Source organism: Pyrgilauda ruficollis, unplaced genomic scaffold (genome assembly GCF_017590135.1).
Source record: "Pyrgilauda ruficollis isolate IOZ18807 unplaced genomic scaffold, ASM1759013v1 scaffold187, whole genome shotgun sequence".
NCBI classification, from domain to species: Eukaryota; Metazoa; Chordata; class Aves; order Passeriformes; family Passeridae; genus Pyrgilauda; species Pyrgilauda ruficollis.
In genome coordinates this window covers 344854-368196 of record NW_024517762.1, presented here as the reverse complement: position 1 = coordinate 368196, position 23343 = coordinate 344854, and the positions used below count along the sequence as shown (strand labels likewise).

General features: G+C 68.1%; 5 protein-coding genes across 7 annotated transcripts in view; 3 read left to right on the top strand and 2 right to left on the bottom strand.

Moving 5' to 3' along the window:
* The first annotated feature begins 757 nt into the window (after positions 1–757).
* TNKS1BP1 (tankyrase 1 binding protein 1) lies at positions 758–9516 on the top strand. 3 transcript variants are annotated; one of them, XM_041465143.1, is made up of 12 exons: positions 758–1321; positions 1802–1935; positions 2061–2685; positions 3389–3458; positions 4236–5480; positions 5786–7575; positions 7696–8014; positions 8218–8347; positions 8437–8573; positions 8742–8908; positions 9009–9074; positions 9243–9516. In XM_041465143.1, the coding sequence occupies exons 2-11, from the start codon at positions 1842–1844 to the stop codon at positions 9067–9069; spliced, it is 4638 nt and encodes a 1545-aa protein (XP_041321077.1). In that variant the 5' UTR covers positions 758–1321; positions 1802–1841; the 3' UTR covers positions 9070–9074; positions 9243–9516. The 3 variants fall into 3 exon arrangements, with proteins under 3 accessions (XP_041321077.1, XP_041321075.1, XP_041321076.1); XM_041465141.1 differs by having other exon boundaries at positions 759–1321; positions 3386–3458; XM_041465142.1 differs by having other exon boundaries at positions 760–1321; positions 3386–3458; positions 7699–8014.
* A 209-nt stretch (positions 9517–9725) lies between these two features.
* On the bottom strand, positions 9726–11076 carry LOC121352366 (bone marrow proteoglycan-like). The gene is made up of 5 exons (XM_041465236.1): positions 10958–11076; positions 10695–10873; positions 10486–10620; positions 10065–10176; positions 9726–9855 (listed from the first exon to the last, which is right to left on the bottom strand). The coding sequence occupies exons 1-5, from the start codon at positions 11016–11018 to the stop codon at positions 9797–9799; spliced, it is 546 nt and encodes a 181-aa protein (XP_041321170.1). The 5' UTR covers positions 11019–11076; the 3' UTR covers positions 9726–9796.
* A 1420-nt stretch (positions 11077–12496) lies between these two features.
* LOC121352292 (proteoglycan 3-like) lies at positions 12497–13999 on the top strand. The gene is made up of 5 exons (XM_041465106.1): positions 12497–12783; positions 12973–13064; positions 13196–13330; positions 13571–13682; positions 13941–13999. Exons 1-5 carry the CDS (start codon positions 12723–12725, stop codon positions 13997–13999), a joined length of 459 nt encoding a protein of 152 aa, XP_041321040.1. The 5' UTR covers positions 12497–12722.
* Positions 14000–14177: 178 nt separating this feature from the next.
* SLC43A3 (solute carrier family 43 member 3) lies at positions 14178–20393 on the bottom strand. The gene is made up of 13 exons (XM_041465137.1): positions 20347–20393; positions 17837–18089; positions 17366–17495; positions 17159–17205; positions 16999–17075; positions 16812–16904; positions 16475–16614; positions 16227–16333; positions 15677–15835; positions 15486–15599; positions 15045–15231; positions 14672–14795; positions 14178–14364 (listed from the first exon to the last, which is right to left on the bottom strand). Exons 2-13 carry the CDS (start codon positions 18027–18029, stop codon positions 14209–14211), a joined length of 1527 nt encoding a protein of 508 aa, XP_041321071.1. The 5' UTR covers positions 18030–18089; positions 20347–20393; the 3' UTR covers positions 14178–14208.
* A 2185-nt stretch (positions 20394–22578) lies between these two features.
* The window catches only part of RTN4RL2 (reticulon 4 receptor like 2), a 4713-nt gene continuing 3948 nt past the window's right edge, over positions 22579–23343 (top strand). Inside the window, exon 1 of the mRNA XM_041465105.1 lies at positions 22579–22612. Within this exon, the coding sequence (XP_041321039.1) occupies positions 22579–22612 (34 nt within the window). The remainder of the gene's footprint in view (positions 22613–23343) is intronic.

Below are 23343 nucleotides of genomic sequence, written 5' to 3'. Positions count from 1 at the left end.
CCCCTCCTTGAACCGCTTCCAGGGCTGACTTCACTCTCTCCCCACCCTCCATTAGCGGCCCCCAGCCCCTGCTCAGCCATCAGGGCTCCTAATTACAGCCCCTCGCTCGATCCTGATGCCATTTGGGGGTTTTTCTACCTCTCTCATGAGGGGGATGATCCGATTAAGGCCTGTTTCCCCTCCGGTGTTGATTGCAGCGGATTCCCGGTCTGGAACCAGCCCCGGGGGGGCCCCATGGCTGCCTGTGCCCCCCTCCTTCCGCTGCCTTTACTGGCACCGCTGGGATGGGGCTACGGGGAAGCAGGAGTCCCCCGGGGCGGAATCCGCGGGTCCCCGGTGGGCACAAGGGACGCTGGATGCCCAAATGGTGGTGGGGCTCTATTGTCACAGCAGCCTCCGCCTAAATGCGCGTTACTGCCCCTCTGGCAGCAGCCCCGCGGCTGGAGGACCCCGGGAATGGGATAATTTGTAACCGGGGGTGTCCAGGGGGTCCTGCTCGGCTGTTGCGGCCCCCGAGGTTGATTCGGGGAGTGCTGGAGGGCTGCAGCCTCTCCCCCGCCCCCATTTTGGAGGGCTCTCCGGCCGCCCCTCTCTATGGTCCGCCCGCCACGCGGCGCCGCGCGGCCCCGCCCCTCTCCGCCGTCGGGGGCGTGGCCGGGCAGCTCATTAATATGCATGAGCAGCGCCGGTGGAGGGTGAGTGGGGGTCTCTCGCCGGCACGGGGCTACGGGTAACCGGCATCCCACCGGGCCCGTGGCGCCCGCCGGGGGACCACACGGCTTCGGCCTCGGAGGGCACCATGGGCCCGGGACCCCCAAATTGAGTGGGGGGCTTCGTTGTCATGGGGACGGCGCTAGGCCGCGATCGCGGCCTACTCAGCCACTCGATCGGAGGCTTCGTTGCCGTGGCAACGAGGCTAGGCCGCGCTGGCGGAGGACCCCGAGGGGCCGGACCCGCATCCCGGGGCCCCGCCGCCATCCCGGGCTGGGAAACGGGCCGGATGGTTGCCAGATGTGGGCTGTGGCGGCGCTTTCCCCGTGGAAGGCGAGAGGAGGGGGGTCTTGGGGAGGGTGGACCCCAGCGGGGCAGGAGGCAGCGAGGCGGGGAGAGGAGGGCGGCGGGGGGAGGGCAGGGGAGAGAGGGCAGGGCCAGGAGGAGGCACCGAGCGGGTTTTTCCTGTCCCCGCAGCCCCGGTGAGTCACGGGAGAGGCGGCGGCAGCAGCGTGAGACCCGTAGGGACAGTAACCCCTCCTCCCCGCCCGCTCTGCGCCCCCCACGTGCGTCCCCGGCCCGCCCCCGACATGAGGCTGATGTGGGGAAGGTGAGTGGGGCACCCGCGGCCCCTGAGAGGGGCTGGCCGAGGGTCTCGGGGGACCGGGCGGTGCCTCCTGGGCTGCCGGGGGCTCGGGGGGGCCGGCAGTGACCTGGGCAGGGAGCGGAGATGGGGACTGGGGCAAACTGGGGGCCAGCTCGGCGCTGGGGGGTTTGGCGAAGGTCGGTGAGGGTGACACGTGTGTGCTGGGACAGGTTAACACGGGGTCAGGCAGGTAAAGGAGCGGCCCCACGGCGTTCGGCGGTGCAGTGTGGGGTCCCTGTGGCTCCGGGGGGGTTGGGACCGTGTCTGGGTCTGCTGCTGGGGCCAGGCCGGCTCAGGTGAGCCGGGGCCAGTGTACTAAGGGTGGCACCACGGTGTGATCACCGTTTGGCACAGCTGGACAGGGCTTGGCACGGGGCCCCACAGGGTGGCTGGGTTCCCCCAGGCTCGGGGCGCTCCCCACAACGATTCTCCCTCTCTCCCCAGGGGCTGACCCGTGCCGTGTGCCCCACGTCCCTACCTCACCATGGCCTCCCAGCCGCAGCCCCTGCCCCCCGCCGTGCCCTGCGCCTCCCCTGCCGGCACTGGGGGGGCCGGGCTGGCCGGCAGCCCCGATAAAGGTCAGTACCCCGGGCTGGGGGCCATCGGGGCGGGCGGGGTGCTGGGGCAGTCCCCCGAGGGCTGTTCCCAGTGTGGGGGGCCGCACCACTCCGCTGACCCCATGCCCCTCCCTTGCTCTCTGCAGGCAGCCCGCGCCCCAAGCCGCCGGTGCGGCCCAAGCCCCGCGTGCTGCCCAAGCCGGCCGTGCCCGCCAAGCCCCCGGTGCCACCCCCCACGCCGGGCCCGCGGCACCCCCGGCCCGAGCTGCCCTCGGCCGAGAAGATGAACCGCCTGGCCGGGCCCCAGCCCTACAGCGGGGCAGGCGCGGGGGGGCCCCTCCGGCGCCCCTCCTTCACCGTCAGATCACCCGAGACCCCCAATGGGAAGGGGCCCTCGTCGCCCTCGGTCGCAGGCACCGAGGAGGAGGTGCCGCCGGCCCCGCCGACCCCCTCACGCAAGGGCCCGGCGCCCTTCAAGGTGACGCCGGTGCCGGTGGCCGCCAGGCCGGAGCGGTTCCCGGGCACCACCGTGGAGGAGATCCTGGCCAAGATGGACAGCAGGGAGGGCCCGGGCAGTCCAGACCGGGCCTGGCTCTCGCCCTTCTGCACCGACCCCTCCTCCCGCTTCGGCTCCAAGACCTTTGTTGCTTTCCGGAAGCGTCCCGGCGGGGAGGCAGATGGAGACCCTGCCGGTGAAGCCCCCCAGATGCCCCCACCTGCAGCAGGCGAGCTGGGAATGGGGGATGATGGACACCCTGTCGCTGAGACGAGGTGAGGGCACAGGGACCAACCGGAAGCCGGGAGGAGTGGCAGTGGGGAGGGGGATATCACTCCGAGCCATCCCAGGCTTGGGAATGTAACGGAGCTGAGGTCTGGTCGCCGGCACGGGGCCCGGGTTCCTCCCGAGCCGCAGTGCCTCGAGCTGCCTCCGTGGGAAGGCCGGGGTGGCTGGTGCCAACCGCAGAATGGGCTGTCCCGGGCCAGGAGCTGCCTGTGGGCGGGCTCTGAGCCAGCCCCTGGGCTGGGAGTAACAGACAGGGGGTCGCTCCCCCAGGAAATGCTCCTGATTTTCCAGCCTTGCTATTTTTTCCCTGCTGGGCCATGCCAGGGCACAGGGAGCAGTCAGATCGGCAGGACTCCCAGCTGCAGGATGTCCTGGGCTAGGGCCAGGGCTTGGCCGTGATCCTGAGAGCTGAGCACCTCAGGGAGAGCTGGGCGGGGGCTGCTCTGAGCCACAGTGTGAGAAACTTGCTCCCAAAGGACCGAAAACTTTCCGGAAGGGGAGCTGGGGCCACTTTGCCTCCTTCCCCTCACAGCCCAAGCCAGAGACTGCGCAGCTGTGGCAGGGCCTGACCACTTGTACCCTGCATCCATGAAGGGTGGTCTGAGTCAGGAGTGTCTCATGGGTGGTGGGAGAATAGCACTGAGGCACACAGTGGGATTTACCCTCCTTCCCCTTCTCTGTCCACAGCAGCTCTCCCCCAGCCAGGCCGAGCTGTGCCGGGGATCCCTGTGGACGCCGGAGGCCGCCATCCCCTCCTGACGTGAGTGCTGGCCTCGCCCTCCGGCGCCATGGCGGCTCCGCTCCTGGGCTCTCTCCTTCGGGGCTCTCCTGTCTCCTCCGGGGCTCCCTCTCTGCGGGGTGCGTGTCTCTCCTTTCTCCTTGGGGTGCTGGCTGTCCCTTCTGGGGGGGGTCAGGGCCCCCTGTGCCGAAAGCCCTGTGTGGGGCCCGGGGGTGTGGGGGTGGCGTGTGCCAGCACCAGTGCCAGGCGTGGGCAGGGAGCAGCCGTGAGTCACCAGCTGGGGTTCGGTGACCCGGCAGGTATGTGGCAGGGCAGGCCCCACGGGCACCTCGCCAGCCCCTTTCCCTGCGCCATGCTCGCTCAGGGTGGTGACCGGGACACTGGGCCACGGTGACACTGCAGGTGACAGCCTGGGCAGCGGCACCAGCTCACCCCAGCAAGGGGGCAAACCCCAGCAGTGCTGGGCGGGGGGATGCCAGCCACAGGCAGGGCAGGGGGCTGTGCTGGGGGTTCTGACTTCTTCCTGCTTCATTTCTTGTCTCCGTCTGTCCAGGCGCTCTGGGGGCTGCAGGGGGCCGGGCAGGGAGCAGGGCTGGGGCGCTGGGAGCCGCCCTGGCTGAGTCACGCAGGAGCAGCCTGGTTCTGGCATGCAGCATGGGCACTTCCTGCCCCGGGTGCAGGGAGGGGAGCAGGGCTGGAGGGAAGGACCCTCCAGAGTTTTGGGGGGCTGGCTTTTGGTTGGATGATGTTTGGAGGTGCCTCTTAAGTGACATGAGCCCCTGCTGGCTTTTTCCACAGCTTTCCACTCTACAGCTGGGTGCCCTCGGACCTCCAGGCTCCCCAAGGCCTCCCACCTGCCCAGCTCCAGCCCCAGGAGCTCCTTTCCAGCCTGCTGAGCCCTCTGCCCCAGCCCCTGGCTCCCCTGATGCCCCCCCAGAGCTCCTGGCCCCTGACTCCCCCACACTGCCCCCCGGGTCCCCCGAATCCCCCACTCGGCCTCCAGTCGAGGTCCCCGTCACCTCCATCCAGGCCCCGGGCGCTCCCTCGGCCACCGAGCCCCAGCTCAGTGTTTCCCGTTCCCCTGGCTCCCCACACACTCCAGGGGAGGGATCTCCTGGCACTGCCAGCCCCCCTGGCACTCCTGAACTGCCCCCACGAGTCACCTGCCCCCCCGGCTCTCCTGAAGCTGCTGCTGAGTACCTGGGCCCCCCCAGCCCACCCCTTGCCAAAGCCTCTCGTCCCCCAGGCTCCCCAGAGGGACCTGATGACTCCACAGTGTCCCTACAGTCCCACGAGGGTCCTGATTTCAAACCTCCTCCCCGGGATGTGGGACTCCGGCGTTCCTCCGAGGGGGTGCTGCGGCCCCCGCCCACGGGGCAGGGCCTGGGGGAGCTGGGGGGCTCACTGAGTGCCCTGCCCCGGGCTGGAGACCTCCTGTCAGAGCCCTCCCTGGGCAGCGAGTCCGGCTGGAGCCTTTCCCAGTCCTTTGAGTGGACATTCCCGTCGCGGGGGGCACGCTTGCCAGCCTTCCCTCCCCGCTCCCCCATCCGGGAGACACCTGACTCAGGGCTCTCCGAAGAGGGGGAGTCAGATGGGGAGGCTGTGTCCCCCAGCCCTCCAAAGGACAGCAGGTCTGAAGGGCCTGGCAGCCAGCAGGCAGAGGGGGCTCCATGCCCAGGGGGTCCCGTGGCACAGCAAGAGGCTGAGGGCTCAGCAGAGGAGGAGGAGGAGGAAAGGGAGGCAGAGCAGGATGCTCCCCCCGTGTCCCACTCCCCACTTCGTGTGACAGAGCCTAGCCAGCACCCAGCTGAGCCTGAGTCCCACACCCTGCCCAGCCTTACCGCAACTGCACCCCTGGATCCAGCTCCTCCAGATCCAGCTGCTTCCACTGACTCAGCCTGGGCAGGTGATGGCCCCAAGAGCTTGCAGGGTCCCGGGGGCCCAGGCCAGGCTGAAAAACCCTCGCAAGACCCTGACCCTCACGCTGACCCGGGCTGGCTGACAGAGCTGTTGGAGTCACCTGGGGTCCACGGCTCTCCGGAGGTGAGGGGTGTGGGGGGCTCTGTGGGGTCGGTGTGGGCTGGGCTCCTCCTCCCTGCCCTCCACAGAGCAATGGGATGGGACAGGATGGGCGGGTGGGTCGGTGGAGGCTGAGCAGGACTGTGTGCTGAGGGGCGGGTGGTGGGGCTGCCTTCCCCATGGGATGTGCCCTGCTGTGTTGTGTCCTCAAGGTGTTTCCCTTCTCCCCAGCTCTGCTGCTGTGGGAGCCAGGGTTGCGCTCCCCTCAAACTCCTCTTCCCTTTCTAACCTCTTTCCCCCTCTAACTACTCTCTCCTTTATTCCACCAGAACCTGCTGGGCTGGTCACGGAAGGACCTGTGCAGTGAGTTTGGCATTGGCCGCCCTCGACAGGACAGCACCTTTGACTGGAGCCACCCAGGTGCGTCCAGGGAGAGAGACTGGCCTGTTGAGACCAAGGAGGACCAGGAATTCGGGACCAAATCCAGCTGGGACAGTAACCACAGCGACAAGGACAGCACTGCCCGGGAGAGCTGGAGTGGTGACTACAGAGCAGCAGAGCTGATGGGGGACACGAAACTAGGCTGCAGCAACTGGTCCCAGTCCCTTGACACTGGGAAGAGCTGCCCACAGGATCCAGACTTCAGTGCCAGCACAGCTGAGTGGGGCCAGGGCTATGGCAGCACGGAGGAGCTTGGCTCTGGACAGGCCAGGTGGGGCAGTGGCCTTGGTGCGGGACATGTCCAGCAGCTGGACAAGGAGCCGCGCTCCGGGCAGCCCACCTGGGCAAGCAGGTACAGCAGCAGGGACATGGAGATGAAGGACAGGGAGCTCACCCCAGACTGGGCCAGTAAATACAGCAGCCAGGATGCTGGGAATAAGGACGAGAATTTAACGCTGGGCTGGGCTGGCAGATCCAGCACTAGGGACAGCCCAGATAAGGAGCTCAGCCCCAGCCGGCCAGCCTGGGACAGGAGGTATAACCCCAGGGACATGGAGAGCCAGGACAGGGAGTTCAGCCCCAGCCGGCCAGCCTGGACTCGGGAGTACAGGGACACAGAAAGCCAGGACAGGGAGTTCAGCCCCAGCCGGCCAGCTTGGACTGGTGAAATCAGGGACATGGAAAGCCAGGACAGGGAGTTCAGCCCCAGCAGGCCAGCCTGGGATGACAGATCCAGCACCACGGGCATGGAGAGCCAGGACCAGGAGTTCAGCCCCAGCAGGCTAGCCTGGGATGACAGATCCAGCACCACGGGCATGGAGAGCCAGGACCAGGAGTTCAGCCCCAGCAGGCTGGCTGAAGCAAGTGAATGCAGCAGGGACCTGGAAACCCAGGATGAGTTCAGTCCCAGCAGAGCAGCCTGGGGTGACAGATCCAGCGCCAGGGACATGGAGACCCAGGACAGTGAATTCACATCCAGCAGAGCAGCCAGGGATGGTGGGCACAACACTGAGGACATGGAGACCCGGAATGGGGAGTTCAGCCCCAGCAGAAGTGTCTGGGATGACAGATCCAGCACCAGGGATGTGGAGGCACAGGACAGAGAGTTGAGCCCCAGTGGAGCAGCCCAGGATGGGCAGCACAGCTTTGTGACCCCCATGGAGGAAAAGCAGGAGCTGGTCCCAGCCCGGCTGAGCTGGCCCGGTGAAGGCAGCATCGGACAGATCAGGCTGGTCAGGGTTGGTGAGGAGGACATGCCCAGCTCCCACCGCCCAGAGCCCCCGGCCCAGGAGCCCACCTGGGGCAGTGCCCACCAGCAGGAGCGTCACAGCTCTGGCAGCAGGGACTGGGCTGAGGAGCTTGGAGCAGCTGAGTGCCAGAACCAGTTTGGTGTCATTGGGACAGAGCGGGTGCCAGATTCCTGCAGTGCCAGAGCCTCAGATGGCTCCATGTCCGGGGTCCAGCCACAGCTGCAGGCAGGCTTGCACAGGGATCTCTCTCTGGACATGAGCAATGCCCGCTGGAGCCAGGACCTGGACAGCTGGAATGTGGAGCCACAGGATGCTGAGGCCAGGCGCCAGGAGTGGGCGAGTGCCTTCAGTGCCCGCTGTGCCGCCCGCAGCCGGGACCTTGGTGCGGGGGAGCAGAGCGTGGGAGGGGACACCAGCGCAGAGCACGGGTAAGGAGGGCGCCGGTGGTGGCAGGGAGGGAACAGCTTCCCCTGTGTCAGACAGAGGGGGTTTGGGGCAGGGCTTGTGTTACCTGCGGCTAGAGCAATTCTAGGATTTTGTCCCCCAAGCAGGTCGGCCCCCAGCCCTTCGATGGGTGACATTCCAGCTGATTGCCCAGCTGTGGAGCCCCCCCGGAGTGAGTCACCCAGCCCCTCTGAGGAGGAGAGGCATCCCTCTGAACCAGCTGCTGCCCCACAGAGCCCCAGGGTCCCCCCTCTGCTGCCAGAGGCTGCCAGTGGGATCCCAATGGACACAGGAAGTGAGGAACAGCCCTCAGACCACCCAGATGGGGAGAGCTCTTCGAGCTGGGGGGAGCAGCGGCTCTCACTTACTACCCCCCAGCCCGAGGGGTCCGTGGAGCAGGGGCAGGAATTTCCTCTTCTGGAGGTGAGTGGAAGTGGGAAGGTTCCAATCACCCTGTATGGCCTGGGACACAGCATGTGTCTGTGGATGGGGCTCTCAGACCCTGCTGCCCCCAGGGACAGCCACGGATTGAGGGCCCCCAGCACTGCTGTGGGGGCTGTGCTGGCTGTGGTGGGGCATCCCTGAGCTCCCTGTGCCAGCTCCGACCTGTCCCTTGGGCTCGGCAGGACACAGAGCTCCTGGACAGCAGCGTGTTCCGCTGCAAGGCCAGCCTGGGCCGCAAGCGCCAGCACCGGGCGCCATCCCTGCGCCCCACCACCACCGAGGGGGACAGCTGGATCTTCCGGGACTCCACAGGTGAGCCCAGCGTGGATGGGGATGGGGATGGGAGCGGGGTGTCTATCCTGGCGCAGTGTTGTGGTGACACTGTCCCTGTGTCCCCACAGAGCCCCGGCCAGCCCCAGCAGCGTCCTCCGACGAGGAGGCAGCGGAGGAGCCCCGGAGCCGGCGGATGCGCGGCTCATCCTCGGGAAGGGGGGTTAAGGTGCCGCTCTTTCCCGGCCTCAGTGCCTCTGCCATCAAGGTGAGTTCCTTGGGTTCCTGCTGCAGGGTGGAAGGGAGGGTGGAACGCAGGGAAACCAAGGCAGTGTTGGGCTGGGGCCTGGCTAAAGACAGGGAGAAGGCAGTGGTGGGATTTGGGGGACAGAGCATTGTCCTGACCCTTCTCCCTGACCTTTCTCTCTTCCCCCAGGCCAAGCTAAGGGGTCGCAACCGCTCGGCTGAGGAGGGGACATCATCAGGGGACAGCAAGGGAACCCCTCCTAAAGACCCCCATGTGCAGCGCTCCAAGTCCTGCAAGATCCCTGGTGTGAGTGGGAAACCCCCAGCCCTGCCCCCCAAGCCAGAGAAATCCTCAGGGTGAGTGTGGGGCCAGGATCCTCCACATGGAGGCAAAAGGGGGGCTGAGGGGTCAGACTGGTTTTGGGGGGCTCATGCTGAAACTCTGCCAATACCCCAGATCCGAGGCGTCTCCCCCCCACTGGCTGCAGGCGCTGAAGCTGAAAAGGAAGAAGCCTTGAGCAGGGTGAGTGTGGGATTTCAGACAGTGCTGGGGACACCCGCCAGCTCAGGCTTCCCCAAGTCTGCGCTGCTGGGGGTAGCCCTCTCTGCTCTGGCTGGGTCCCCCCAGGCAGGGTCATCCCTGGGGGGGCCCTGCAGGGTCCTCACCCCCTTCCCCATGTGTCACTTCCAGGCTCACTCCGACGCTGAAGCCTGCTGTCCCTGGACCAGGGCTGTCCCCTCCCATGGGGACACACACACACACACCTATGCACTTTGTACGAGTTCGCAGGGTCCCTGTCTTCACCTCCTCCCCATCCCCCCATTGTACCCCATCCCCTTGGTTCCCACAGGTGTGGGGGTGGGCACGAGCCCTCCCTTCCCCTCCCCCCTGCTCATGTATGGTCCCGGACAAAGGCCAACGGGTCCAGCTCGTGGTGCCACTGCCACAGACAATAAAACCTCGCTGGTCAGTTCAGAGAGTCCTGGCTCTTCTGGGCAGGGATCACGGAGATCCTTGAAGAGGGGACCCTGCGACTGCCATTGCTCACACAGGAACTGTGCAGGGAAGAAGGGGCACCTCCAAAACCCCTCTGTGCCCACCCTGGTTGCACCCAGCCTGGCCCTGCCCAACCACCAAGTGGGTGCTGACACCAAGACTTTATTGTGCTCCGAGGGAGGGGGTGCAGCCCCTGTAGGGGAACAGCAGTAGGGGAGGCCCAGGAGCACCCAGCGGGGCTGAGCCCCTCATATCTCGCAGATGAAAGGCAGCTGCCTCTTGCAGCGCACGCTCCTCCAGAGCCCATCTGGGGAGAGAAGAGGGGGGATCAGCCCATGGCCCACCAGCACCCCCACCCCCAGGGACCCCCTCCAGCCCCAGGGATAGCCCCCCCAGATACCTTATACCAGCCTCCCAGTGTCACCTCCCCATCCCGAGCCCCTCAGCACCCTCCCCCCATCATGGCAGGGGCTGCCCCAGCGCCCCCCAGACCCCTCCCACAGAGCCCGCACTGACTGTTGGTGCAGAGGGCGGTGCAGAAGCGGCGGCCGGGCAGGGGGTGCCCGTGCACCCACCGGCTGTAGTTCCAGGGGCTCCGGTCAGTCCAGTGGCAGTTTGGGAATGGGATCTGCCAGGGGAGAAAGGGTGTGGGCACCTCCAGCGCTGGGAGACAGTGGAACGGGAATGGGACATCCAGGATGGGCATTAGGGATACTGGGACAAGGCTGGAGCACCCAGGTGGGCACTGGGGACACTGGGGTGGAGTTGTGGCTCTCTTCGTGGGCACTGAGATCACTGGGAATGGGATCGGGGAACCCAGGCTGTGCACTGGGAATCGTGGCACGGGGCTGGGACACCCGGGGTGGGCACTGGGGACACTGGGAGGAGACAGGGTGCCCCGAGGCCAGGGTGGTGGGCGCGTGGCGGGGGTCCTTACGGCGGGCTGGCTGACGGCACCGATCCAGACGAGGCCGGCATTGGTGTGCCGGCGCGCCAGGAGCATCAGGAAGGTGTTGGTGCGGGAATCGTGGATGGAGGCCAAGCGCCCGCAGAAGCGCCGGGCACAGATGCGCTGCAGGGACACGGCTGTCACGGGGGGCACTGGTGCCCCCACCCTGACCTCCCATCCAACCCACCCCATCCCACCTGCGCATGGCGGAAGCTTCGGCAGCGGGAGATGATGACGTAGCGGCAGGTGGCGGTGCCCGGCATGCTGGGGACACCGAGTGCCTGCTTGTCACTGGCCCCCCGGCACCCACTATACTCCTCGGGCATCTCCAGCTCTGTCACGTCCTCCTCATCCTCCACCGCAGGGCTGGCAAGAGCTGGGAACAGTGGCTGGGTCACCCTGGGATCAGGGGTGTCCCAGGATGTCCCCGCGGGCAGGTGGGGGTGTGGGGGGCACTCACCGGAGCGGCTGACGGGAACTGTGCCCAGCAGGGCCAGGGCAATCAGCAGGCAGGGCCGCATGGCACAGGGACACTGGGGACACCACTAGCACCCTTGGGACATCCCAGAGCGCCATCACTCTCAGCCACCCTGGGGACACCCCCATGGGCCCTCTGCCACCCCCAGCATCACCCTTTCTTCCCCATGTCCCCTCAGAAACCCCCCATATCCCCACTGTCCCTCCACCATCCCCAGTGCCACCCCATGCCCCGTCCCCTCTGCCACCCCCAGTGCCACCCCCACAGACCTCAGCCCTCCTGTGCCCACCATGTGCCCAGTTCCTCACTTCCCACCCTTGGGTCACTCCCTCCCCTGGGCTTCCTGTGCCATTCTGTCCCCAACCGTGCCCCCTCCACCCCTGGCACCCCAGAGCCCCCCAGTGCCAGACTCAGGAACCCCCAACCCTGGCAGCCGAGGGCTGAGCCCACCCCCATGTGCCTGTCTCTGCTCCTCACCTGGGTCTTGGGGGGCTTTGCCCACTGCCACCCTTATATTGGTGGCAGGGACACGTACCCCCAACCACAGCCTTGTGACATCCCCAACCACCAACTGTTGGGGACATGGTGGGGGACACCTCAGGAGGGCTCTGCCAGCACCCTGCCCAGGCAGTGCCAAAGCCTGGGGTGTGCTTGGTCCAGGGGAGGGGGTGTGGGGCATGGAGAGGGGGCTGTGGGGTTTGGGGTGCAGGGTGTGGGGAGGGGGCTGTGGGAGTTTGGGGGGTCAGGTTAACAGTACAGGGGCTCAGGGATGTTGGGGTACAGGGGATGGAGGGGTTGGGGTGCACAGGGCATGGAGATAAGGATTGGGGTGCAGAGTCCTCGGGGGGGACCGTGGGTGCTCAGCTGCAGGCCTGAGGGCTGGTCAGGGAAATGGGAGATTTAGGGGGGCCTCAAGGGGTCTGTGGGCAAACGGCCAGGCCGGACCCGGCGGCCACGGCCGTTGGAAAGGAAATGGCCCTTGGGCAAGCATGGCCAGCGGGAGATGGTATCAGCACCCCAACATCCCCTCTGCACCCCCAGCCGGCCCATGTTGCACCCCATACACCCGCCTTGCACCCCTCAAACTGGAGCAGCCCCCACCCCTGCACCCCCCAGCACCCACCCTCTGCCTTGGGCACCCCCATGCACCCCCCAGCCTGCAGCCCCCCTCCCTGGGGGCCATGTGTGCCCCACTGCGGGCAAGGATCCCCTCCCCCCTAGTGTCACCCCAATGTCCCCAGGGCTGGGCTGGGTGGCGCAAGGCTGTGGTGGTGACATGTGGCTTTGTCACCCCTATAAGGGGGACAGCGGGCAGAGCCCCCCATACCCCAGGTGAGGAGCAGGGATGGGGACAGGGACATGGAGGGGGACATCTGAGTGGGCTCAGCCCCTGACTGCTGGGGTGGGGACCAGGGATGGGCATCCCTGAGGCTGGGACAAGGGTGTTGGGGGACACGGGGGTCTCTGGGATGTCAGGAGTATATGGGAGTGGCACAGGGGATGGTGGAGGGACGGTGGGGATATGGGGCACAGAGGGGCAGGATGGGGTGAGGGACACAAGGTGGACCTAGGAGTGGCGGTAGGACAGTGGAGACACGGGATGGCAGAAGGGCCACAGAGAGAACAGATTGTTACCAAGGGTGGCAGAGGGGCTCTGGACCATGGTGGGGGGTGACAGGGTGACAGGGTTGTGGCATCTCCAGAGAGTGCTGGTGGTGTTCGCGGTGTCCCTGCGTGTCCCACTGCCATGTGGCCATGCCTGCTGCTCGCTCTCGCCCTGCTGGGCACTGTCCCTGCCAGCCACCCCGGTGAGTGCCAGTCCCCCTGCCCCACTGAGTGCCCCCCACACCCCTGCCCGCTCCCAGGGACACCCTGGGGACACCCTCAGTCCCTGCCACCCCAGTGCCATGCCCACACCACCGATGCCACATGCCTGGGGCTGGCAGCGGGTGGCAGAGGGACCCCCGGTACCAACCCTCCCCTGCTGTGTCCTGCAGCCCCCCGCCAGCCCCAGGGGGTGCCTGCTGGTGAGACCGCCCCGCTGCACTACACCGTGGTGAAGAAGCTGTACACCTACTCAGGTGCCGAGGTGAGGGGACGGGGCACAGCAGGTGCGGGGTGTACCAGGATGCCAGGCCGTGCCCGTGCCACGGCAGCACTGCCGGGAGGTGCCCGTGGGCACAGGTGAGTGCCTGGTGCCAGCCCGTGCCCGTCCCACAGCGCTACTGCCAGGACGTGTACCGGGGCCAGCTGGCCTCAGTGCACAGCGCCGCCCGCAACCAGCAGCTGCAGAAACTGGCACAAACCTACAACATCATCCTCGCACCCTGGATTGGAGCTGTCACCAGCCGCAGGGTGAGGGGACTCCGGGGACAAGGGCTGCCCAAGGGGTGCTGGGGGCTGCCTTGGGGGGTGAGGGGCTGGGGTTGGGGTGCTGGGTGCTGGGGCTGCTTTGTGGGGGACGAGCCTGGGGCTGGAGGCTGGGTTTTGAGGCATGAGGGGCTGCCTGTTGGTTGCTGGGGCTGGTTTTTGGGGTCGAGGGGCTGGCTGGGGTGGTGGGGGCTCTCCCTGGGGACTGAGGTGTTGGCACAGCAGGCAGGGCAGTGGGAGTCCTACTGGGAGGACTCCAGCCCCTGGAACTACGCGAACTGGGCGCCCACTCACCCCTTCCACATTGTCACCACCTGCACCACCCTCAGCACCCGAGGTAAGGTCACCCAGCCACCGTGTCCAGGCTTGGGGGGTGCTGGGGAGGGGAGCACAGGCTGCTGGGGCGTTGGAGGAACATTGGGAGGGCACTGTGGGGAGGGGGCTACAGGGCACTGGGTGAGCTGAGGGGAGCACTGGGAGGGGTTACAGGGCACTGGGGGAGCCAAGGGGGGATACAGGGGGCACTGGAAGTGGTTGCAGGGTACTGAGGGGCCCTGGGAACCACCCATGGCCCTGACACTGTCCTTGTCCCCAGACGGGCTCTGGCGAAGCCGCTTCTGCCTCCAGCTGCGCCCCTTCATCTGCCAGTACTGAGCCCCTGGCGCTGCCGTGGCACCCCAGTTCCTTTCCCAGTAAAGCATAGATGCCCTGAACCGTGTCTGTGTGCACCGGGGGTCTGGGGACGGGGCTGGGGGCCCGTGGGGGCAGCACAGCGAGCGGATGGGACAGCGATGTTTATTATCCCCACCCCACTGGCACAGCACCCCCAGGCCGGTACAAAAATGGTGTGCTGGGTGTGGGGCTCAGTGTGGGGTCTCGGCGTGGATCTCAGTGCTGGAGGGGGCTGCCAGGGGCGTGCCAGCCATGCCCAGCTCCTTGGCTCGCCGCTGGCACTCGCGTGCCACCACCACGGGGCTGACAAAGGCCACCAGCACCACGGCAATGAGCCCCAAGTTCATCTGTGGAGGGGAAGAGTGTCAGGGCATGGGTCTGGGGAGCCGTCCCCCCATCCCCTGTGTCAGGCCAGGACTCTTGGGGCAGCACCTCCATTTCCCCAGGAGCAGGACACCCATCCCTCTCTGGTGCAGGACCCCCATTTCTCATGGCATAAGCCTCCACCACTCCTGGGGATAGGATTCCCTCCCTCCCTGGGCAGCATCCCCATTTCCCCATGTGGCAAGCCCCCTTCCTTCCCAGGGCAGGACCCCATTTCCCTGTGGAGCAGCCCCCCAACCCTCACTCGGGGGTCCCACAGGGCACACTCACATAGAAGGGGTCCCCCTGGAGCGGCCCCTGCACCAGGGCGACACAGGGGTACTGCAGCAGGGCCACCAGCGCCGACAGTGCCATGGCCAGCCCATAGAGCTTCCCAAAGTGCTGCGGGGGGAACCTGCCAGGCACCCATGTCACCAACAGGCATCTCCTGGCACCCCCACCCTGGCCCCCTCTTGAGCCCTGACAGCCCCACCGCAGTCCCCTGACACCTCCACCGTGCCACCTGCCACCCTCCAGCTCCACCGCCACCCCCTGCCACCCCATCCTGGCCATGCCACCCTGTCTGTCCCCTGCCACACCCACGACCGTGCCACCATGCCCTGCCACCCTGAAGCCTGCGTCCCCCGTGGCTGTCCCCACTCACGCGATGGCCAGGAAGGCGGCGTTGCCGCCGTACAGGAAGGAGCGGCTGATGACCTGCAGCACGAAGGTGCCGAACTGAGCAGGCAGGACAGGCACGGCGGCAAACACGGAGAACAGCAGGCACAGTGCCACCGTCACCACCAGCGACAGCACCGCCGAGCGCAGGTCTGCCAGCGCGGCCAGGAGCCCTGTGGGCATGGGGGTCAGGGCAGGGGGACGCAGCCTTCCCGTGTCCCTTCTCCAGGTGCCGTGGGCTCGGGCACAGTGGTGGTGGCAGCAGTGTGGACACAGGGGACAGGGAGCACAGGGCTGGGATGAAGGGTTACCCCCATAGTGTGGGGCCAAGGAGTGGTTTTGCTTGGGGTGAAGGGCCGTGGGACTCAGCTGCCCGCGGGGCATGGGGCCGGGGGCTCAGCTGCCCTTGGGCTGGGGGCTCAGTTACCCTCGGGACGGGGGCCCTTTGCCCGCTTGTGCCGGTCGAGGATGAGGCCGTTCCAGGGGGCGCAGAGCACCCCGAAGAGCTGGGTGAAGGCGAAGGCGTTGGTGTAGGTGCTCACTGTGGGGGGACAGCGTCAGGCGGGCGGGGCCGGCCCCGGGGGTCCCCGCTGTGTCCCCCCCGCTGCGATGCCTTACCCAGGGCGTGGTCCCCGTGTGCCAGGTGCTCGAGCTGCGGGTTGAGGGTGCCGATGAACAGGTAGTGGCGCAGCTGCATCACCGAGAGCCAGGCCACGTGCCAGGCAAAGAGCCAGGAGCAGGCGCAGGCCCGGAACGGCGTCCCGGGGGCGTCCCCACCTGTGCAGGTGTCAGGGTGGGGCACATACAGACACACACCCCCATGCCACACCCACACCTTGTCCCTGCCACCCACTGGGGCCTCACGGCCATCGGTATGACCCTGCCCATTCAGGTATGTCACTCTTTGACCACGCCCACCCACTGCCACACCCAGCACTCCCTCATTTGCATATCCCAGCTGTCCTCCAGCAGCACCCATCAGCAGCCACGCCCACCCAGCAGAAGGCCACACCCATCTATTTGCATACGCATGGTTGCCCTCCAACACGCCCTGCACAGCCACGCCCCCAGGCCGCACCCCTCATTTACATGGCACAGCACACAGCCAGCTGTGGTCACGCCCACCCGGCCAAGCCCCGCCCCACCGAGCAGATTCCCACTCCGGCACCTCGAGCTATGGGGGGTTCCAGGGGTGTCTCCTCGGGTCCGGCCTCTCCCGGGGGCTGCTTGTCCTTGTGGGTTCGGTAGGAGCGGGAACGCCCCCGGCACTGCAGCCTGCGGCAGCGCCTGTGTCACCTTGTGTCACCGTGCCGGGGCTGGACCTGCCCAGGGGACAGGACCCGCTGCCCGCAGGGTGGGACCCAGCCCCAGCCCCGCTCTGCCCAGAGCCCCGGCAGGCGCAGGCAGCCCCCGTACCCGTAGTCGTAGTCGGGAGGCAGCGGGTAGGGGATGCGGGAGCGCGGCATCAGGAAGAGGGTGCGCAGGAGATGCCAGGCACTGCAGGCTGCCAGGAAGAGGAACATGGCCCGCAGGGACAGCCCGTGCTCGTACAGCAGCTGGGGACAAGGACGGAGTCAGGGACAGACACAGGCTGCCACCGGCTGCCTGCTCAGGCCTTAGGTGTGTCCCCATATGTGGCCTCAGCAGTGACTCAGCTGCGTCCCAGACTGTGTCCCCAATGTGTCTGTAGATGTGACCCAGCTGTTCCCAGCTCTGTCCTCCCCGCCACCACTGCCATGTCCCTCGCACCCACCTTGACGATGAGGAAGATGGCGGAGGAGGAGTCGAAGGCCCCGTTGTAGAGGGTGATGATGATGGAGCGGTAGCTCCCGAACAGGTTTCCCACCTGGCACCGAGAGACCCGTGTGCCATCAGAGCCCTCCCGTGCCACACGGGGTGTCCCACCACCACGTGGGTGTCAGGGTACAGGGGGAACCCACCTGCATGTTGGTGAGGATGAGGAGGATGCCACCCACAGACAGCATGGACATGGCCGGGAAGAGCAGCTCCGCCAGCTCTGGGAACACAGGGGTCAGTGGGGGCAGGGGTTATTGAAGAGGTCCCCCCAGGGCTGGGGACCCCCTGGCCACAGGGTCTCACCTGGCGTGGAGAAGGCGACGAGCAGGGTCCCGCCAGTGTAGAGGGAGCTAGAGGGGACAGTGGTGACACGTGGGGACGGGATCCTGGGAATCACAGGTGATTCCCAGGATCCCATCCTACCCCAGTCCCCTGGGAGCCAGGCCAGCCCAGTAACCCCCCATTCCCAGCACCCCCAGCCTGTCCCCGTGTCCCTGGCGCAGCGCTCACATGGCGATGAGGCGCGCAGCTGTGGTGCCGAAGCGGTCGAAGACGACGCCCATGGGGAAGGTCATGAAGTTGTTCATGAAGGAGCCGATGGTGAAGACCAGGGAGAACTGCTCATCCTGCCCACTGCAGTCTGGGAACGGCCAAAATGGGGCATGGGGACACGGAGACGTGGGAAGGGGGACACCGGGAATACCACGGGTGTGGGGACGCAGGCACCCGGGGACACGAGTCAGCGGAGATGCAGGGGACACCGGGCATGTGGGGACACCACAGACATGATGGTACTGCAGACACGGACTGGGGGACAGCAGGCACATGGGCTTGGAGACAGCGGGGACACAGAGCACTGCAGGGCACCAGGACACCGCAGACAGCAAAGACACAGGCACAGTGGGGACATGGGACAGCTCGGGGCATCGGGACAGCGGGGTCACGAGTCAGGGGACCGTGGGGACACGTGGGGGTCCATACCAGACCCCAGGGTGAGGTTGAGGTTGGGGCTGGGGGTGGCAGAGGGCTGGCACAGCCCCTCGAAGTAGCCCAGGTCCTTGAGGACGAAGACGAGGGAGGCCCAGCCGAAGATGATGCCGCAGAAGGCGCCGCACTCCAGCAGCCCTGACAGGAGCGTCCCCAGGCGCTTGGCCAGCCCCGCGCCCCCCGCCATGTCCCCTGCCCAGGAACCACTGGCCCGGGCTGTCACCAGCCTGGGGCGTCTTCGCCAAGCCTGTGGGTGACAAAGGCCAGGTGTCACACCATGCTGGCACCCACTGGGGACACAGGGACACCTGGCAGCATGTGGCCACCTGGGCAAAGGCCACTGTCACCCCAGTTCTGCCCCTCATCCCTGGCCACAGCAGCTGGCACTGGTGTCCCCTATGTGCCAGGGCGCAGGGCAGGGCCCTGCAGCAGCCAGGGCTCGCACACGTGGGGACAGCTGGTGACATGTGGCACACAACCGTTGACGGACACACACAGATTTTTGAGCACACCCAGATTTATGGGCGCACACACACATTTGTAAGCACACACACAGCTGTTCACAGGCACACACACAGGTTTACAGGCATGCACACCTGCACGCACGACCGTGCCTGCAGATTCCTGTTCTGCACCCCTCACCCACCTGCACGAGGCCAGGCCCTCCTGTTGTCACTGTCACCTTCAGCGCCCGGCAGTCCGAACCCCGGCAGCGTGGCTGGGACACACCTCCCCATCCCAGTGACTGCCCCCTAATCTCCCAGGAGCACACTCGGGTCCCCCAGGCTGCCAGTCCCTGATAGCACCCCGGGACCCCAATGGGGGCTCCGTCCCCTCACTGTGCCAGGACCCCCCTGTGCTGTCCCTATTGCCCCGAGCCAGCCTGGCCCAGGACCTGGCACAACCCTGGGGACACTGGCATCCTGCTGGGCATCCTGGTGTGAGCACTGGAGACACCACAACAACACACCTCACCCCAGGGACACCAGCACCCTGCTGGGGACCTGGCACAGCCCTTGGGAAACTGGCACTCTTCCTGGTGATGCTGGCACAGCCCCTGGGGACATTGGCACCCCCCGAAGACACCAACACACCCTCCTCCCCCAGGGCTTGGCACAGTGCTTGGGAAACTGGGACAATCCCTGGAGATGCTGGCACAGCCCCTGGGGACACAGGCACGCTGCAGGGGACGGTGACACACCCCCCAGGGCCCCAGCACAGCCCCTGAGGCCCTCCCTTGGGGGACCCTGGCACAGCCCTCAGAGGCACTGTCACATCTCTGGGATCCTGCCACCCCCTGGGGGATCCTGTCATGTCTCCAGGAATCCCCTCACGCTGCTGGGGACCACGACATGTCTCCTGGGGACGCTGCTACCCCAAGCCCTGCACTGCACTGGGGACTGTCACCGTGCTGGGGCTGACAACAGGTCACCCCAGAAAGCAGCTGCGACTCCCCCGTGGCCCGCAGCTGGGTGGCAAGGGCACCAAGGCCACGTCACCCCTAGTTCACTGTCCTCCGTGTCCCCCCACCTCCCTCACCCACACAGCCTGGCTCTGCTGCACCGAGTTCCTGTCACCGTGTCACTGCCCAGGCCTGTCCCTGTCCCGCTGTAATGCCGGCTAATGAGCCTCATTACAGTGACCAGCAGCTACAGATTAACCTGCACAGAGCCGGGGGGGCGGCCCGGGGCACCTGTACTATTTTCAGCCACTCAGGTGGCTAAAAATAATACAGGCAGGGGCTGTGACAGCAGCTGGGGGCACCGGGGCTCCCTGACATACGGGGGTCACTGCCTGGGGCACCCCAAGCCACTCACCGTGGGTGCCAGCCCCCGGGCCTGACTGGGGTGTCCTGGACACGCCGCCTCCGCCAGCCACACTGGGGAGTCCCCTCAGCAGCGACTCCCCCATACTGGTGAGACCCCACGGTGGCGAACCCCCCGACTGGTGAGCCCTCCACGAGGGAGCAGGAGGCTCTACCTCGGCTCGGGGGTCCGCAGCATCAGTGACTCCGTCCCCTCTGTCCCTGCTGTGTCCCCCCAGCCCTCCCGGGCCGTGAAGAAGGGGGCAGGTGGGGTCACAGGACCCCTGGGGGCTGCCATAGGGCTGGGCGCCCCTCCCCGCCCGCTGCCCCTGCGGACGCGGTGTCCCGGGGTGGGCACTGCCGCGGGGACTCGGCCCGCACACGCGTGGCGGGGGGACACGCGCGTGGCCCCGGGGATGGGCAGCCGTGGGGCCCCGCCGTGCCGGCCCCCCGAGCCTCCCCCACGGCCCCGGGGCCGCTCCGCCACGCGTAGCCCCGGTACCGCTCCGGTACCGCCCCGGCACCCCGGACATCCGCACCGCCACGCCGAGCCGGGCCCCGCAGGCCACGGGGCCAGGGCCCTCGGTTCCCGCTCTTCCGCATCCTTCCGTCCCGGTCACAACCCCTCCCGCCGCCGTTCCGTGTCCATCCGGGCCCCTCCGCGCCCCGCCGCTCCTCCCGCCGCATCCCCGCCGCTCACCCGCCTCCCGCCCGGCCCGGCGGGGAGGGGACCGGGCTCTCCCCGCCCCGGCGCTCCCGGTGCTCCCGATGCTCCCGGTGCCCCCGGTGCCGGCCCCTCCCGACCCCCGCTGCGGGCGGAGCGGAGCCGCCGGGCCTGGCCGGGCCCCGCCCCCGGGCCGCCGGTGCCGGGGGGAGCGGGGGCGGCCTCGCTGGAGCGGCCCCGGTCAGCCCCGGGTCCGCCCAGGAGGGGCCGTCCCGGCACGGAGCCCTTCCCCGGCGCCGCCCCCCGCGGGTGCCCCCCTCGGTATCTCCAGGTGTGACACTTACCTGTTGTCCCCAGGGTGGCTCCTGGTGGCGCCACCCTTGCATCACCCTTTCGGTACTCTCGGGCCAGTTTTCAGTGATGCTTGGGTCACCCCTCAGGCCATTCCTGCACACCGCAGGACTACCCTTGGGCCCTCCCTGGGCCACTCCAGCTGCGCCATCCCAGAGCCATTACCATGCTACCCCGCTGTGTTGTGCAGTGTCCCCTGCCTGTCCCTGGTCCCCCACCCCTTGCCTTGTCCCCGCCCAGGACACTGCTGTCCCTTCTGTCACCCTTCCCTCCACATCGCCTCCTCTGTCCCTCTGTCCATCCACCAGTGCGTGCTGCCTGGTCTGTCTCCACCTGTCCCCACTGCCGCAGCCTCTCATCTGCTCCGCCAGCTGCCCTTCTGTCTGTTCATCACCCGTCCATCTGTCCATCACCCATCCATCTGTCTGTCATCCATCCATCTGTCCATCATCGGTCTGTCTGTCACCTGTCCATCTGTCCCCCTCCAATCACAACTCTATCCATCCCATCCATCTGTCCCACAGCCATCCAGCTGCCCATTACCTGCCTTTCCCTCCACCTGTCCATCTGTCTGTCCTCCCCATCCTTCACCATCTCTCCATGAGTCTGTCCCATCTCCAGATGTTCTCCGTGCATCTGTCTGTCCATCTGTCCTTCTCTCCTTATGTCCCCCTGTCCATCAATCCATCCTCCACCTCTCTGTCCACCCACCTGCCCCCTCCTTCCATCCATCCATCCATCCATCCATCCATCCATCCATCCATCCATCCCCTCCCTATCCACACTGTCCCAGCTCCCCGGGCGGGTGGGCACGGGCACCCAGAGCCCCCCGAGCGGGCTCCCCTGCCCTGCCCTGCCCAGATCAGCGCTGTCCGGCGGGAGCTCGGCGGCCGGGCTGGGGGCACGGGCAGGGGGAGCGGATGGCGGCCCCTGAGTCAGCCCCGCGCCGCCCACGCCCCCTCCCACGGCTGCCGCCGCACCAGCTTGTGGCATTTCGCTCGCCGGAGACGGCGCCGCAAACACGCGCCGGTGCCAGCCGGTGCCGGTGCCGCCGCAGTCCGCGCGGCCACGCGTGTCCCCCCACGCGCGGCACCGGCGCGGGGCCCGAGCGGGGCCGGTGCAGCCCGCACCGCTCTGCCCCCCGCTCTGCCCCGGGCCGGGCGGCGCCGCGGCGGCACCACGGACAGCGCCGGTCCGGCACCACAAACAGCGCCGCGGTCCCGCGTGGGTGCGGACCGCCGCCCCCCGCGCCCTCCCGGCGACTCGCTGGGTGCGGGGCTCCCGGCCCCGCCGCGCCCGCCCCGGGGACAGCTCCCGCGGGGGCCCGCCGTCCGTGGGGCACCAAAGCCCGGCGCCAGTCCAGGGATCATGGGACAGAGGGAGGGACGGACGGACAGACAGACGGACGGACGGACGGACGGACGGACGGAGACCACCCTCCGTGTCCCGCGCTCACAGCTCCCCACGCGAGCTCCGCGTCCTTTCCCCGCGGGGGGAGCCCGTCACACGCCCGTGTCCCCTTTGGAGTCCCCCTCCTGAGTCCCGCAGGGCGTGTCCCTGGTGGGCGCCCGCAGCGCATCCCCCGCTGTCCCCTCGGTCCCCGCGGGAGTCCCTGTGCCCACCCCTGTCCCGCCTGGGGCGGGCCAGCCCGGGAAGGGTTAAACGGCGGGGCCGGCGCGGGGGGCGGAGCGGCCGCCCCGGGATAAGGCGCGGCGCGGGGAGGGCTCAGCCCCACGGAGCCGCGGGCAGCGCCGCGCCGAACCCACCCGTGCCCGAGCCCGAGCCCACCCGTGCCATGCCCCGGGGCGGCGGCGGCTGCTGCTCCCGGCGGCGCGGCGGGGGCGAAGGGGGCGAGCAGCCCCCCCCGGCACCGGCCATGACCCCGCGGGTGGGCAGCGCCTGAGCGGCCGCCCCGCCATGCGGCCCCCCACGGCTCGGGACCTGCCCCCAGGTAGGCGCGGGGTCGGGCGGGGTCCCGCGGGTGTCGGGTGGACCCTGGGGTGCCACCCGGAGACCTCGGTCCCGGCTCGGGGTGCCCCGCGGCTCTCGGGGTGCGGGTGCCCCGGGGTGAGTGGGGAGCCCCCGGTGCGCGGGGACCCCGGGGCCGCCCCGGAACGCACGGCCCGGCGTGGGGGCGCAGGCCCGGGGCGCCCCAAGTTGAGCCCCCCGCGACCCGCGGCTGCCCCGCGCAAGGGTGCCCCCCGACCCACGAGGTGCCTGCCGCCAGCCTAGCCCGAGGTGTGGCTGTCTCACGACCCACGGGGAAGCCGGTGCCACCCCGGGACCCCCAGCCCAGGGTGGCAGTGTCCCTGACACGTGGGTACTCGCTGCCATCCCGGATCCCCCGGGGCAGCGTGGGGGTGCCCCAGGAACCGCGGCACACCCTGCGCAGCACCGGCGTGCATAGCCCGGCTTCTGGGCGCTCCACGAGCCACGGGGTACCCGGTGGCCCCCCAAGATCCCCAGCCCGGAGTGTGGGTACCCCACGATGCTCAGAGGGGCGTGCCCCACGACCCAGGGGGTGCGCGGTGCCACCCCTGGACCCCCAGCCCGGCGCGGAGCCGCCCCACAGCTCCCCGTGTGGGCACCGCGGGGAGCCGGGAGCGCCCGGGTCACGCCGCGGGTGGGTGCCGCGGGTCTGTGGGGTACCCGCAACTACCGGGGTGGGGGGGTTTGGCACCC

Excerpts from the sequence above, each read along its gene's own strand:
- TNKS1BP1 (XM_041465141.1), top strand. The coding sequence starts at position 1,842 with ATGGCCTCCCAGCCGCAGCCCCTGCCCCCCGCCGTGCCCTGCGCCTCC. Across the intron at positions 2,686-3,385 it reads CACCCTGTCGCTGAGACGAG|CAGCTCTCCCCCAGCCAGGC; the intron begins GTGAGGGCACAG and ends CTCTGTCCACAG. Across the intron at positions 8,574-8,741 it reads TCAGTGCCTCTGCCATCAAG|GCCAAGCTAAGGGGTCGCAA; the intron begins GTGAGTTCCTTG and ends CTCTTCCCCCAG.
- LOC121352366 (XM_041465236.1), bottom strand. The coding sequence starts at position 11,018 with ATGCGGCCCTGCCTGCTGATTGCCCTGGCCCTGCTGGGCACAGTTCCC. Across the intron at positions 10,621-10,694 it reads GAAGCTTCCGCCATGCGCAG|CGCATCTGTGCCCGGCGCTT; the intron begins GTGGGATGGGGT and ends GTGTCCCTGCAG. Across the intron at positions 9,856-10,064 it reads CACCGCCCTCTGCACCAACA|ATGGGCTCTGGAGGAGCGTG; the intron begins GTCAGTGCGGGC and ends TTCTCTCCCCAG.
- SLC43A3 (XM_041465137.1), bottom strand. The coding sequence starts at position 18,029 with ATGGCGGGGGGCGCGGGGCTGGCCAAGCGCCTGGGGACGCTCCTGTCA. Across the intron at positions 16,905-16,998 it reads TCATCCTCACCAACATGCAG|GTGGGAAACCTGTTCGGGAG; the intron begins GTGGGTTCCCCC and ends TCTCGGTGCCAG. Across the intron at positions 15,600-15,676 it reads ACACGGGGACCACGCCCTGG|TGAGCACCTACACCAACGCC; the intron begins GTAAGGCATCGC and ends GTCCCCCCACAG.
- LOC121352292 (XM_041465106.1), top strand. The coding sequence starts at position 12,723 with ATGTGGCCATGCCTGCTGCTCGCTCTCGCCCTGCTGGGCACTGTCCCT. Across the intron at positions 13,065-13,195 it reads ACACCTACTCAGGTGCCGAG|CGCTACTGCCAGGACGTGTA; the intron begins GTGAGGGGACGG and ends CCCGTCCCACAG. Across the intron at positions 13,331-13,570 it reads GAGCTGTCACCAGCCGCAGG|GCAGGGCAGTGGGAGTCCTA; the intron begins GTGAGGGGACTC and ends TTGGCACAGCAG.